The sequence below is a fragment of the Chlorocebus sabaeus genome, chromosome 20 (assembly GCF_047675955.1).
Source record: "Chlorocebus sabaeus isolate Y175 chromosome 20, mChlSab1.0.hap1, whole genome shotgun sequence".
Classification (NCBI taxonomy): domain Eukaryota; kingdom Metazoa; phylum Chordata; class Mammalia; order Primates; family Cercopithecidae; genus Chlorocebus; species Chlorocebus sabaeus.
Genome location: NC_132923.1, coordinates 17,131,947 through 17,147,489, shown reverse-complemented (window position 1 = coordinate 17,147,489; position 15,543 = coordinate 17,131,947). Strand labels below are relative to the sequence as shown.

At 43.3% G+C, this 15,543-nt stretch overlaps 1 protein-coding gene and 1 pseudogene across 1 annotated transcript; one reads left to right on the top strand and one right to left on the bottom strand.

The window, feature by feature from the left end:
* Positions 1-1,265: 1,265 nt before the first annotated feature.
* On the bottom strand, positions 1,266-2,938 carry LOC103224103 (glyceraldehyde-3-phosphate dehydrogenase pseudogene; annotated as a pseudogene).
* Positions 2,939-7,261: 4,323 nt separating this feature from the next.
* LOC103224104 (3 beta-hydroxysteroid dehydrogenase/Delta 5-->4-isomerase type 1) lies at positions 7,262-15,039 on the top strand. The gene is made up of 3 exons (XM_073008436.1): positions 7,262-7,495; positions 11,385-11,549; positions 13,817-15,039. The coding sequence occupies exons 1-3, from the start codon at positions 7,351-7,353 to the stop codon at positions 14,626-14,628; spliced, it is 1,122 nt and encodes a 373-aa protein (XP_072864537.1). The 5' UTR covers positions 7,262-7,350; the 3' UTR covers positions 14,629-15,039.
* The last annotated feature ends 504 nt before the right edge of the window (positions 15,040-15,543 follow it).

Sequence of the window (15,543 nt, the reverse complement as noted above, 5' to 3'; positions counted from 1 at the left end):
AATAGCAGAGGTGGTTTTTAAACGTGTAACAGGTAGAGAAGGAGGAAGAGCAGGGTTTGGGGCTGAAGGCTTGGGGACAGGAGGGGCCACCAAGTCAGAGGGTTCGAACAGGCAAGGAGCAGATGATGTAGATGGATGAGAATACAGAGGAGGTTCATCTGCAGGGTAAAAAGGGGTTTCAGAGGAAGAAGAGACCAGGGGAGGGTTTTTATCAAGAAGAAAGATTTCATGAGTGGGTGCAAGCTTGACACATGGAGGGTTGGGATCTAAGTAGAAGCAGAAGAAAGCCTGAATATAGAAAACCTCTTGTCATTTGACATTCCCGGTTATAAAGTCGCCAAGGTTCCTGAGAATTTGGAAGTTAAAGGTGCCATTTTCAGGCCATCTGCTGTCATTGTGTAATTTGTATTGGGGCCAGGCCATGTTGCAATAAAAAACCAAACACTGTAAGCCAAGTTTGGCGAGGTTATGAAGGAGACAGCACAGTGGAGAGGGCATAGGAATGTGGAATTGTTTGGCACCCATGTAGACTGATGAGAAGAAGCCGAGGGTGTCTCTTTTTGTTCTAGGTGTCCCCAGACAAAAGACAGAGACCCGGAATACTCTTTCTAAAGAGGATAGTCAAGCTGAGAAAAAACTGGGTGTCCCCAAGATTTCCTCTAGCTTAGTCCCGCTAGTCCTCCAAGGACCGGGTTGGTAGACCTGACTTTCCTGGGTACCGTGAGAAAGTCAGGGGAGGGCAAATTTTACCAGTCAGCTGGATTAGTGTCTGATGCTGGATGTTCCAGTTGGAATTGGCAAAGGGCCTCTTAGACTGGAGCCGCACAAGGAAGAGAGAAAGAGGGAGAGAGAAGAGAGGTAGAGAAAGAGAGAGGATGAGGGAAGAGGAGGGGAGAGAGTGAAATATCCACTGCGGGTGGTTGAAGGTGGATTCCCAAGACTGAGGGTTTTGAGAACTCTAGGGAGTAGCCCTGGCCAGAGCCTCTCAGTTCCCTTCAGGTTATTTGTCCTCCTCATGAAAATTGCTAGAAAAGTGAAGTAGGAGAAAAGACGGGGCCAGTGACCAGAGACCCCCAGAATCCAGGAGTTAGCTCAGGATGAGCTGCCATTGCCCACTGTTTCCTGGGTTGCAAAAGAGCCTCTGCCCTCAGCACTTGTCCTGGGTTGTGGCACCAAATGTAAGAATTAAAGGGAAAAGAAACACGAAATGTGGCTCAATAGTCAAAGACAGATTTATTTTAGAGAAATAAACCTGTGGCTTTCAAACTGGGTTCAATGAAGGGATTTTTGTAATGCAAAAGAAATCCCCAAGGAAAGAAAGCAGCTTGTTGGACAGTCTGCCTCTTTTTTTCCTTAAACATTGGAATTCCAAGAGCCCTTGTATTGGCATAAAACTCTGTTTTCATCTGAAGACTCCACTGGAGAAAGGCCCACTTTCAAGTTCACTTATATAGTTGTTGAAAGATTCAGTTCTTCTAAGGTTATTAGACTGAGAGCCTCAGTTTCCCCTTGACTGTTGGCTGCTCTCAGTTCCTTACTATATTGTCCTCTCCAGCAGGGCAGCTTGCTTCGTTAAAGCCAATGAGAAAGAGCAATTGTAAAAGCAAGCTGAAAGTCACAATCCTTACTAACCTAATCATGAAAGTGACATTCCATCATTTTTATTATATTATACTAGTTAAAAGCAAGGTACTAGGTTCAACCCACCCACAAGGGTACAAATACCAAGAGGTAGAGCTCACTGGAGTCACTTTAGAGGCTGGCTACCATACCATTACTGTCAGCCTCTGGAACTCTTGGTTGAATGGCGTCTATTTGACCTCTCCTCTAAGATAATTGGCAGACAGAGTAATAAGTAGGGGATGGAAAAGAGATTTTGCTAAAGCCTCTCTTTTCCTCATACTATCGCTGGGGCTGGTGGTCCAGGGGTCTTATTCCTTGAAGGCCATATGGGCAATGAGTTTCACCACCCTGTTGCTGTAGTCAAATTCAGTGCCATACCAGGAAATGTGGAAAAGGTGGAAGAGTGCATGATGCTGTTAAAGTTGGAGGAGACAACCTGGTGCTCAATGTAGCCCAGGATGCCTTTGAGGGAGCCTACCAATGCTGCTTCACCATCTTCTTGATGTCATCTTATTTGGCAGGTATTTCCCAATGGCAGGTCAGATTCACGACCAACACATTGGTGGTGGGGACACGGAAGGCCATGCCATTGAGCTTCCTGCTCAGCTCAGGGATGACCTTGCCCTCAGGCTTGGCAGTGACAGCAGATGTAGTGATGATGTTCTGGATAACCCCATATCCATTATGCCAGTTTCCTGAAGGAGCCATCCACAGTTTTCTAGGTGGCAGTGATGGCATGGACAATGGTCATGAGTACTCCCATGACACCAAAGTTGTCATGGATGACCTTGGCCAGGAGTGCTAAGCAGTTGGTGGTACAGAATGTATTGCTGATGATCTTGAGGCTGTTGTCATACATCTCATGGTTCACACCCATCACAAACATGGGGGCATCAGTAGATGGGGCAGAGATGATGGCCCTTGTGGCTCACCCCTGAAAGTGAGCCCCAACCTTCTCCATGGCAGTGAAGACAGCAGTGGACTCCACGATGTACTCAGTGCCAGTATTACCATATTTGATTTTGGTGAGATCTAGTTCCTAGAAGATGGTGATGGAATTTCCATTGATGACAAGCTTCCCGTTCTCAGCCTTGGCAGTGCCATGGAATTTGCTGCGGGTAGTACTATACTGAAACATGCAGGGCATGTAGTTGAGGTCAAGGAAGGGGTCATTGATGGCAACAATATCCACTTTATCAGAGTTCAAAGCAGCCCTTGTGACCAGGAGCCCAAATATGGTCATATCTATTCACTCCAGGCTTCACCTTCACCATGGTGTCTCAGGGATGCAGCTGGCGCTGCATGAGATGTGGCTGTCTGTCGAATAGGAGAAGCAGAAAGTTACAGCATATTATTTAACCCATAATTATCATATTGAGAGATTGTGAACTCTGATGCCAATAGGCGGTGACTCAGATGGGCATCACTTGACATAGCAGGCTGACATTCCCTGAGAATGTGGACAATTCAGTTGTCTCAGTATCAGTCGTTTAAAAGACCATTCTTTTCCCTCATTGAATTTACTTTTGTCAAAATCAATTGGTCATTAGATTTTGGCCATTAACTCACACATAAGTAAAAATTCTCTCAAAATGGGTTATAAGCCTAAATTTCAGGGATAAACTATACACTTCTTCGAAAAAAATGTAAATTAACATGTTCATGACCTTAAATTAAGAAAAAAAAACCCTTTCTCTGCTAAACAAAAAAGTTAAAAAATGAGACATGATCAAAACTAAAAATGTTTGCTCTTTAAAAGACATCAATAAGAAAATGAAAAGACAAGCCACAAAATGAGAAAAAATATCAAATCATTTATTCGACAAAGGACTTGTATCCAGAATATAAAATACAATTACAACTAAAGAACACAAGGATAAATGACCCAATTTTTAAATCAGCAAAATATTTGAACAGTCAATTAATCAAAAAGGTGTAAGAATGGCCAATAAAGCACATGAAAAGGTGGTCAGCATCACCAGTCAGCAGGGAAATGCAAATCAAAACTACAATGTGACACCACTTCTTACCCACTAGAATGCCATAATAAAAGAGAAGGACAATAACAATTGGAGGAAGTGAAAAACAATGATGTGAAAAATTGAACTACTCATGCATTACTGATGGGACATACAGCCACATTGGAAAACAGATTGCCAGTTTCTTAAAACGTTAAAGATACATTTACCATATGACCTAGCACTTTCACTCCTAGCTGTCTACCCCAAAGAAATAAAAACCTATGTCCACACAACACATGAATGTGAATATTCATAGCAGCTTTATCCATAACAGTCCATAAAGTGGAAACACATCAAATATCGATCAATTGATGAATGAATAAATAAATGGGAGCCATACATACAATTTAATAGGGTTTGGCACCTAAAAGGAATAAAGTATTGATAAGTGCTACAACATAGATGAACCACAAGAGTCCATTAAGCTGGCCAGGTATGGTGGCTCACACCTGTAATCCCAGCACTTTGGGCGGCCGAGGTGGGTGGATCATTTGGGGTCAAGAATTTGAGACCAGCCTGGCCAACATGGTGAAATCCCACCTCTACTAAAAATACAAAAATTAACCAGGCAGGGTGGCAGGTGCCTGTAGTCCCAGTTACTCTGGAGGCTGAGGCAGGAGAATCACTTGAACCTAGGAGGTGGAGGCTGAAGTAAGCCAACATCACACTAAAAAAAAAAAAAAAAAGTATATTAAGCTAAGTGAAAGAATAGAAATGCAAAGATCACATATTCTATAATTCCATTTATATAGTGTCCAGAAAAGGCAAATCTGTAAAGTTAGTGAGTCAATTACAGGTTACCTTGAGCTGTGAGTAAGAGTAAGGAATGGTGACTGATAAGCATGAGGGATTTCTTAGGAATGATAGAAATGCTGGAAAACAGGATTGTGGTGATGGTCCACACAAGTATAAAATTTTACTAAAAATAATTGAACTGTCCACTTAAAACAAGCAAATGTGATGTCAATTATACCTCAATAAACCTGTTTAAAAATAAAAGACAGTTGGTATTATGGTTCCCAATTACTCTTGACCTTTGTTTTATTTTTCCCTTTCTTTAGGGCTTATATTTATTGCTTCCATTCAGAGACTCCAAAAGACATGAGCTGAAATCTACCAGCCTCCAGAACATTCAACAGCTGAAGGAATGTCCGGCCCTACCCTGAAGGCGGTGGGGGGATCTGTAAGGTGCACTCCCAGCATCTGCTACGTGTGTGATGCACCTGGGTGATTTTAGATAGTGCTCCACAAGTCTCAGCAAGACCCGGGGTCTGTAGATAGTTCTGATAGCTTCAGAGAACAAGCTGCTACATCTTGCAGCACAAAGCCAACCTTTCCTAGGCAAGTGGTTTTGAAGCATTGGTCATCAGGTCCAAAATAGAAGATGAATGTCTACAACATGGGAGGAGGGCAAGACCCAGAGTGGGGTGTCAAACTAAATCATTTGTAGAGTATTACTTTCAACAACTGCAGAAAATGTTCTTTTCAAGTGCTTACGGCATGTTCACCAATGTAGACCATATGCTGGACCATAAAACAAGTCTTAGTAAATATCCAAGAATCAAAACTATACACAGTGTGTGCTCTGGCCACAGTAGTATTTAATTGGAAATCCATAATAATGAGATATCTAGAAAATCCCCAATTTTAGAAAACAAGCAACATGCTTCTGAATAACACTTGGGTCAGAGAAGAAATCACAAGAAAACATTTTAAATATTATTAACTGAATGATGATAACCCAATACATCAAAATGTTGGATACAGCTAACATAGTGCTTAAAGAGAAATTTACAACTTTTAATGCCTATAGGGGAAATAGGAAAGAAGTAAAGAAAAACAATTTTCTATGCTTTTATTATCAGAATCCTGAAAAACGGGGCTGGGTGCGGTGGCTCACACCTGTAATCTCAGCACTTTGGGAGGCTGAGGCGGGCAGATCATGAGGTCGGGAGTTTGATACCAGCCTGGTCAACATGGTGAAACCTCGTCTCTACTGAAAATACAAAAATTAGCCAGGTGCGGTGGTGGGTGCCTGTAATCCCAGCTACTCAGGAGACTGAGGCAAGAGAATTGCTTGAACCCAGGAGGCAGAGGTTGTAGTGAGCTGAGATGGTGCCACTGCACTTCAGCCTGGGTGACAGAGCAAGAATCTGTCTCAAAACAAAACAAACAAAACAAAACAAACAAACAAAAACAGAATCTGAAAAACAAGAGTGAAAAAAAAAACAATAAATGTAAGCCAATAATAAAAATAATGAAAATCACGAAATAGAAAAATAAACAATAGAGACAATCAACGGTCAATTTTTCTGTATTCCCTGCACAAAACTTCATTTCAACAAAATTTTATATTTAAATATATATCCAGAACCACACAGATCTTAGAAGAAAAAAAAATAGGGAAATATAAAATAAAATGAGAACTGTGGGAATAAAAATCAGAAAGTAGTTGCCTATGAGGTAGACTGGGGGAAGGGCAGGGAATTAACAGGGAACAGGCAGAAAACAACTTTCTGGAGTGAAGGAAATGGTCCATATCTTTTTTGGGGTGCTACTTACATGGGCATATATAACTGTCAAGGTCCACTGAACTGAACACTTAAGACCTGGGCATTTTAATGCATGTAAATTATATTTAAATTTTTTTAAGTAGAGAAAAGTGTCTTGGGAAGCTTATGGCAGTGATATTTGGGCAGTTCCAGGCATAGGTTTCAGAAGCATTCACAGCATATTCAGTTCGGGAATTTGCTGAGAATGGTTTTGCAGCCAAAAATATGGGATAAGTTCAAACATCTATGATACGAGTCATTGGGGCATAAACCACAAATCCCCACTCTTGTGGTACAGGCCATATCAAGTGGTTATCACCAGATAGCTTCCCTTAAATGATGTTCTTCCTCTAGGAACCCAGAGCTCTCCAGGAGAAAATGACAATTGAGGTGTAGGATATACTGGGTAGGAAAGAAAGTCACCTCACATAAAACTCAGTGATTGGAGCTGTCACCATTGCAAATTTCTAAACTTTGCAAGACAGCAGCAACATTTTAAATGATAGTCTGAGAGAGGAAATAAGACAATGAGCAAACATGGATTTCCCTCCAGATGGATTTACTGAACAAGGGCACAATTCAAATTGCACTTGGAGATTTCTCCTGGTCTAGTTTAAGTTCACAAATTGTGGATCCCAGACAGCTGGTATCAACTGACTAGTGTCCTGTGAAGGCTAAACCGAAGACTCTTTGCCACACTGCAGCATTAGGATGGGACTTCTCTTCCTGTTCCTAGAAAGAATTAGAGATATAACCCAAAGGTCACTATTTTTCTGAGATAAGGGATCCTGCAGGAGGAGACAGCAATAAGTATGTGGCCAGAGATCAAAGTGATAAGAGCTGGGCCAGAAGCCACAGTGCATAAAGCTTCAGCCCTGCCATAGGGGATGAGGGGACAAGTACTTCTACTCTTCTCTCCAGCTTTTAACAATCTAATGGTTAGAGCTTTTTCACTTTCTTTCAGCTACTCCTGGCAGTGGTAAGGACACAGAATGTTTGCAAAAAAAATGGGGTGGAGGAAAATAAGGCATCTGTGTGAGTGTATAACCATTTGACATCTCTTTTTAGCCCTCTCCAGGGTCACCCTAGAATCAGATCTGCTCTCCAGCATCTTCTGTTTCCTGGTGAAGTTTTCCTGCTACTTTGGATTGGCCATGACGGGCTGGAGCTGCCTTGTGACAGGAGCAGGAGGGTTTCTGGGTCAGAGGATCGTCCGCCTGTTGGTGGAGGAGAAGGAGCTGAAGGAGATCAGGGTCTTGGACAAGGCCTTCAGACCAGAGCTGAGGGAGGAATTTTCCAGTAAGTAAACTTGGGTCATGGGTGGGTGGTTCCATCTTAAACCCTGTATGCATGTGGGGGAAGGTGGACCTTGTCTAGCAAGTTATTGAAATTTGAAGCCAAATCTAAGCCAATCTCACATCCAAAGTCATCAAAAAATAAATATTAAATAGTATACAATGGCATAGTATGAAAGATACTGGATGGGATTTCCAGAGACTGGATTCTGGCCCTGACCCAGAACTTGAGAGGCAGCCGCCTCAGCCTCCAGGCCTCTTTTCTTCTCATCTAGAAAATCCCACACTAGTTCTTATTCTTGTCTGCAACTGTTTTATGTTCTGAAGCTTTTGTCTTGGCAATTGCTGTACAACATTCACAAATGACACCATTACACTGGAGAGCTCACCAGTGGGTCATTGTCTCACTAGACCGTGCCAGGTTGTGTTTTGTTTTGTAGCTTCCTTAGTATCTTTAGTGAGGGAAAAATAAAAGGAAGTGGAGGTAAAGACGAGTGTATAAGGGTGCGTGTGTGGGACAGAGAGAGAGGAAAACAATAAGGGGGAGAGAAAGTCAGAGACAGAGACAATAAGAAAGAGAGAAATAATGAGAAATATATAGTGAGAGAGAGAGCATCAGAGAGAGAGAGTGTATGTGTACAGTGCAAAGCACAGAGCAGAGACAGAGTAAAAAGCGGTATAAGGCCAAATATGCCTCATTTAGATTTCGCATATATGGCTTAAAAAAAAAATTTACCTCTGTTGCTCATCATCAAAAACAAATTGATTGCAGAATTTGCTGTGGCAACTCCTTTTACAAATGGCCCCATGAGGCAGGTAGAAAAGGGGTCATATTCAACTGGACAATGAACGCATCAAGGTCCAGAACCATAAAGCGACTTGCTAAGGCCATCTGATTGATGTGCAGCAGAGCTCAGACCAGAGCTTTATCCATAGGCTATATCACTTGGTCCCAGAACTGATGCTTGGCAAAGTGGATCTTCAGTCTCTCCCTTTGCCCCTTGGTGTGTCCCAAAATGATTCCTTGTCTTCCTCCCCAACCCAGGGGATTTGGGGGACTGTGTGTCTACATGGGGGCTCTGGCTGCTCAGAGGGTCCTGCCCTGCCCACAGAGAAGCCCCCACTTGACAGCACTCAGGAACCACACCCGGTACTCTACTTTTGATCTTCTCTGACCTCTTGAAACTTTTGATTTCTTCCGCCCTCTGTTTTAATGGTGTCTTTGATAAACAAATATTAACACATTACCAATATTAAATGCTTGTAATCCTTGTGTCTCAGCAATATTTACAATTTAACATCTGAAGCCAGAAAAAAGCAGTGCTCGGCCTAGTGGTATTGTTCCCCTAGGGCAAAAATACAGGGCATATAATAGATAGGCAGGATTCTGTATGAAGATAAAAGCAGAGAATCCTTTCGGTGTTCTTTTTGTGCCAGGCACTTGGCGAAAGGTTTGCTGACTCATTTGCTCCTCATAACAACCCTATGAGATCGATGATGTTATCCTCCTTTTTTACAGATGAGGCGATAGAAACAGAGAGGTTAATTAACTTGTCGAAGGTCCTACAGTTAGAATATGGCAAATCTGGATTTGAACTCAGACAGACTAGTGCAGCATCTGTGCTCTTAAGCGGTAGTTTGTCTTACGGCTTCTCTGGGCCTTCTTCTAGCCCAGCTTAAACCATCTAAGTGACTCCATTTAGTCTACATAAGACACTTGCCAAGTCTACAGTGCCTTAGAGAAGAAGAGAGCCATGACTTCATCAACGAAGTCCCCTTTCCTAGTCCCTCTAGGACTTCACCAACAAAGTCCGCCTTTCCTAGATCCCTGGGAACTCACTGGGGAAGAGTCCTTTTCTCTCAGCTTTGGACTTCTTCCACTTTGACACTCCTTTGAGCCAGTCTGTCTGAAGTGGCAGCAAAGAAGAAGCAGAGGAAGGCAGCAGGAAGGGCAGAGGTGGAAATAGAACCAGAGAACATCCCACTCTCAGGTTGTTACCCACATCGCCACCAGCAGCCTCTTTCCTGACTCCCCCACTCCAGGACCTTCTTGGAGTTGCCTGACAATGGGAAGAGGTTGGGAGTAGACAAAACACGGCAGAGGCATCAGGAGAGCAAGTAGGTCTGCTTGTACCCCAGGAAGGAATTTCTCCAGCTTTGAATTTTTCACTCTGAATTTTGCCCTCACTGGTCTTTGGTCTTTGTTGCCAATTTCAGTTAAACTGGTTAATTCTTTGGAAAAGAATGATTAAACAACAGAAAAGTTGGTATTAAACAGCCAGTCCTGCACCTGGTGTACAGGGTACAAGCTTGGAGGCAGGGTGGGCATGTTTAAGCCTTCAATAGAAACGTGACCTTAGATCTGTCCCTTAACCTCTCTGAGACTCAGTTTCCTCACTGATAAAGTGGGACTCAGAATACCTAACTCATGAGATAGCGGTAAAAAGAAATAAACCTCCTGTAAGTTGCATACAGATTATAAAGCACAAATGAGTGTAGAGTATTTATCTGAGCTCCATGTAAAATGGTGTTCATTTTAGGAGCTAATTCCAGATGATAACCTTACTGGCAGCATCACTTCCTGTGGATTTCAGAGGAACCTGAAGACAATGATGTTGTAATCACTGCCTCTGGCTAGACAGCTGCGATGTTAGTTCATTGGTGGTGAACTCATTTTCAGCATGGCTACCTGCTTTTGATGATACCTGATAAGAGTTTCTCAGATAATTTCATCATTGAAGCCCACCCACAATTCCTGAGTAATGGCTCCACTCTCCTCCCAGTTGCCCAAGCAGGAAACTGTAGGTGTGATTTTATATTATCCTTTTCCTCTCAGCCCAGCTCCAATAGGTACCAGGACCTTCAAGGTAAGGTCTGAAATTCAAACCTGGTGTATCTCTCCCCTCCTCTGCTTCCACTGCTTCCAGTCCTCACCTAAACTTTGGCACAGACATTTGATTAATCTCTTGATCACCTGGCTTTCTCATATGCCCTATACCAGTCCATTTTATATCCTCAAGCCAAGATTAACTTCCCACACCACAATCCTGCTTCTGTTTCTTTTTCTTGTTTGTGTTTTTGTTTGTTGGTTGGTTGGTTTGGGGTTTTTTCTTTTTTCTTTTTCTTTTCTTTTCTTTTTTTTTTTTTTTTTTTTTTTTTTTTTGAGACAAGGTCTTGCTCTACCACCCAGGCTAGAGTGCAGAGCTGTGATCGCGGCTTACTGCCAGAAGCCAGAGACCCCCAGCCTCCATTTATCCTCCCACCTCAGCCTGCAGAGTAGCTGGGACTGCAGGCACACGCCACCATGCCCCATTATTTCATGTATTTTAATAGAGATGGGGTTTCCCCCTGTTGTCCAGGCTGGTCTCAACCTCCTGCACTCCAGTGCAGCCTCCCAAACTGTTGGGATAACAGGCATGAGCCATGGGGCTTGGCCTTTTTGTTATCTTATTCCAAATATAAATAGGGGGTTTTCTTTAACATGGTGCTGGAGTCCCAAAATTATGATTCCATACATGATTTCTCATTACTTACAGAATTAACTTCAAATTTTCCCTCATATTCTCTACAATCACCCTACTCTCCTTAGAAAATTTGATGAGCTTCCCATGGCTCTAGAAATGCTTATATTCCAGGCATACCTGACAGCTCACTGCTCAGATTACTTTTCTGAAATGAGATGGGCAAGAAACAGATGTTTGCTCTTTCCAAATAAATTTATACATATGCTGATTTCTGTGCCTTTTTTACTTGTTTCTTCCAAAGAATGTACACCCTCCTCTTTAACACCCTGCTCTAACCATTCTTGAACACCTGTGTAACATCACCTTTATCAGAAAACCTCTCAGCCAGATACAGAAATCATTCCTATGACCTGACCTGTGTTCACACAGAGCTCCAGAACAAGACCAAGCTGACAGTGCTGGAAGGAGACATTCTGGATGAGCCATTCCTGAAGAGAGCCTGCCAGGACGTCTCGGTTGTCATCCACACCGCCTGTATCATTGATGTCTTTGGTGTCACTCACAGAGAGTCCATCATGAATGTCAATGTGAAAGGTACGGTAGGCTGGGGAGGAGATGAAGCAAGGTGGGGAATTAAGGATCACAAAGAAGGGCAGGAAGGGAAGAGAAGTTCCCTCCACTGAATACCTGCTGTGCTCTGGGCCAAGTGCCTTTGTTGATCACTACCAACTAGGGAGTTTAAGGCTGCTAACTTTAGTTTTTTAGATGATAAAACTAGGACTGAGAGATGGCAAGTAACTTGTCCAAGGTCTCCCAGGCGACTAAGCAGGTAGGAGAGCTGGACTTTAAACTCACCCCTCTGTGACTCTAAAGGCTGTGGAAGCTTTTTCTACTGTGGTTCCAATCAAAAGTCAACTAATCTCTGACTTCAGACTCTCGATATTCAGCCACCCCTTGCCTCCTGGGCCAGAATCAGACCTTGGAGGTGCAACTGTAGTCACCATTTTGAACCTTGTGTGTAGGCTGATGAGAACATTCAGAGCCCTCCTGCCCACTTCAAAGAAGAAGTCCTCTCAAGAGAACTAGCAAAGCTGGTTCAGAGGTCTGTCAGGACAGAATTATCTGGCACATGCCTTCCCACAAAATTTTTTAACAATAAGATTTTTCCAGTATCAAGAATACAATCTCTTCAGCTCACCACAGGGCCCACTATTCCAGAGCCATTTCCAGCCAGGTGCCCAAAGTGCACCCTCATTTAATCCTCATCCCTTAAATTCTTGGGGTTTCCTTTCAAAGTATGACTTTCCAACTACCTTAAATTCAGACACATTTCCTTAAGGAATCTTCTCATAAAGTCTCACCCTCTGATCTCCAGAGTCCAGTCTCTTCAGCACCATAGCACCCCAAACTCCAATCTGGCCCTCCATATTCAGTCTACTCTGACTCTTTTTCCAAAGCAACCAATTGCTTTTGAGTCTCCAGCACTATAAGAAAGAAAGAAAGAGAGAGAGAGAGAGAGAGAGAGAGAGAGAGAGAGAAGAAAGAAAGAAAGAAAGAAAGAAAGAAAGAAAGAAAGAAAGAAAGAAAGAAAGAAAGAAAACAAACAAAAACAACTTCCAGTGTCTACTTACCCATACCTCTAGGTACCCCTACTGTGCAAGGAGGGTGCTAAGAGTAACCGGTGTTTTATTTTCATTACTACCCTTAACAGCTCCCAAAAGGAAGGGATATGAAATGACAGGGGAAGTGTTAGAGGCATCTGTTTGCTAGAACCATTACCACTCCCAGGCTTAGAAAATACTTCAAAATGTTGGTCATTTCCCCCTTGAAAGTAAACTAACTGCAAATTTTCTCTGCCACAAGATTAATTTTTGAAAACATGAGGCTGTCTCTTCAGAAACTCAAATTGCACAGAGACATTAAAATGGCTAAGAATACAAAAATTTGTAAATAAAAATGATCCTTTGCCTGGGAAATCCCTTCCTTCTTCAAGGGAAGGCACTATGGATACCTCCATGAGCTTTGCTTCTACACAACCCAGGAGAGGTTGCAAGCTCCTCCCAGTGGAGGTGTTACCAGCAGAGAGCACACTCCTCTCCCCAGTCCTCCACCAGGCTCCACAGGAAACACCAGGGCAGGGTTTAAAAGGAAGGTTTATCACCTCCACTTTACATAACTGGGTGAACAGAGTCACAGCCAGAATTGGGAAGCAGCTTTCCCAGGGAACACACAATCAGGAAAAGAGTGTGGGTTTCCAGCAGTTCCCCACAACCCACTGTTTGCTCAATGACTCCAGGATGGTCCTTGTGACAAAGTTTTATTAGAGCCCAGTGACATGAGAAAAGTACCAGCAATTTCATATATATTGAAGAGTTTATATTGCCCATATACAAAGGTATACGTGTGTGTGTGTGATGTGAATTCTTCAACTGCCCATTTTTGCCTAAGGACTGGAACTGTCCATATTCGCAGAGTATAGCCTCCCGATTTTTCAGATTTCAAACGATCTGACTTCAATGCTACTGATTACAAATTATAATTTTTCAATACCTTTACTTGGCAAAATAAAAAGTGATAACCCTAGGTCCCTTTGCAAAGTTAAAGTACACACACACGTCCATGAAACACAAAAGTCTAGAAATTCTTACCTCCAGAACCCACATGTCAGTTCCTCTTCATTTCGATGTTTTTCCTATGGCTGTAGTATGACCCGATCTCAGTCAGAGACACAGAAGAATGTGCCCTCAGTCTGTTACAACCATTATGTTTGGCAGTGGGGAGTGGGGCACATGGATCTGTGCTTGTGGTTGGACCCTCTTAGGGATATATACTGACACTGACAGTATGCTCTTCGTGGGCAGGTACCCAGCTCCTGTTAGAGGCCTGTGTCCAAGCTAGTGTGCCAGTCTTCATCTACACCAGTAGCATAGAGGTAGCCGGACCCAACTCGTACAAGGAAATCATCCAGAACGGCCACGAAGAAGAGCCTCTGGAAAACACATGGTCTGCTCCATACCCATACAGCAAAAAGCTTGCTGAGAAGGCTGTGCTGGCAGCTGATGGGTGGACTCTGAAAGACGGTGGCACCTTGTACACTTGTGCCTTAAGACCCATGTATATCTATGGGGAAGGAAGCCAATTCCTTTCTGCTGGTATAAATGAAGCCCTGAACAACAATGGGATCCTGTCAAGTATTGGCAAGTTCTCCACTGTCAACCCAGTCTATGTTGGCAACGTGGCCTGGGCCCACATTCTGGCCTTGAGGGCCCTGCAGGACCCCAAGAAGGCCCCAAGTGTCCGAGGACAGTTCTACTACATCTCAGATGACACGCCTCACCAAAGTTATGATAACCTTAATTACACCCTGAGCAAAGAGTTCGGCCTCCGCCTTGATTCCAGATGGAGCCTTCCTTTATCCCTGATTTACTGGATTGGTTTCCTGCTGGAAATAGTGAGCTTCCTTCTCAGGCCAATTTACACCTATCGACCACCCTTTAACCGCCACATGGTGACATTGTCAAATAGTGTGTTCACCTTCTCTTACAAGAAGGCTCAGCGAGATCTGGCATATAAGCCACTCTACAGCTGGGAGGAAGCCAAGCAGAAAACCGTGGAGTGGGTTGGTTCCCTTGTGGACCGGCACGAGGAGACCCTGAAGTCCAAGACTCAGTGATTTAAGGATGACAGAGATGTGCATGTGGGTATTGTTAGGAGATGTCATCAAGCTCCACCCTCCTGGCTTCATACAGAAGGTGACAAGGGCACAAGCCCAGGTCCTGCCTCCTCCCTTTCACCCAATGGCCAACTTATTGTCTTCCTCATATCATCAAAACCTGCGGAGTCACTCGCCCAACAGGAAGCTTTCTGTCTTAATCATATACCAGAGGAAAGACCATGTGATTTGCTGTTACCAAATCTCAGTAGCTGATTCTGAACAATTTGGGATCTCTTTTAACTTGACTGTCTCTTTTGACTACCATAGCTCCATTTCCCCTCTTAAATGAGAAATGATTTCCTTTCTTTTTAATCTTCCATTTCTTCACATAGTTTGATAAAAAGATCAATAAATGTCTGAATGTTTAACATGGAGGGAGGTGTGAGTTATGTTAATACATACTTTCCTCCTTTCTCCTTCTTTTTCAGGTGTTGCCATCTCCAATTTAGAAGAGTAGAATAAAACCTGGGCTGGGGAGAGGGCAGAGTAGTAGGAGGGCCAGAAAGCGCGGATGAAGACTGAATAAGCTCTACTAACTTTCAGGCATGTACGACATGACCTACATATGACATATATTATCTCATTTAATACTCATCAGAAACCTATCTGGTGGGGGTGACTAATCCCATTTTACCACTGAGGATACTTGTTCACAGTCACACTAACTGATTAGCGGCTATGTCTGCTACCAGGGAGTTGGCCTTGAAAGCAGTTATCTTTCCACGGAATCATGCAGCCTGAACTGGTCTTGTCAGTGGTACAGCAGAGCACTGGAGCATGGGGTACCGATACTTGGAAGAGACCCATCTCCCTTGGGTTACCTCCGTCTTGCCCAATCCCATGCAGGGGACTCTCTGGAACCCAGGAGAATCC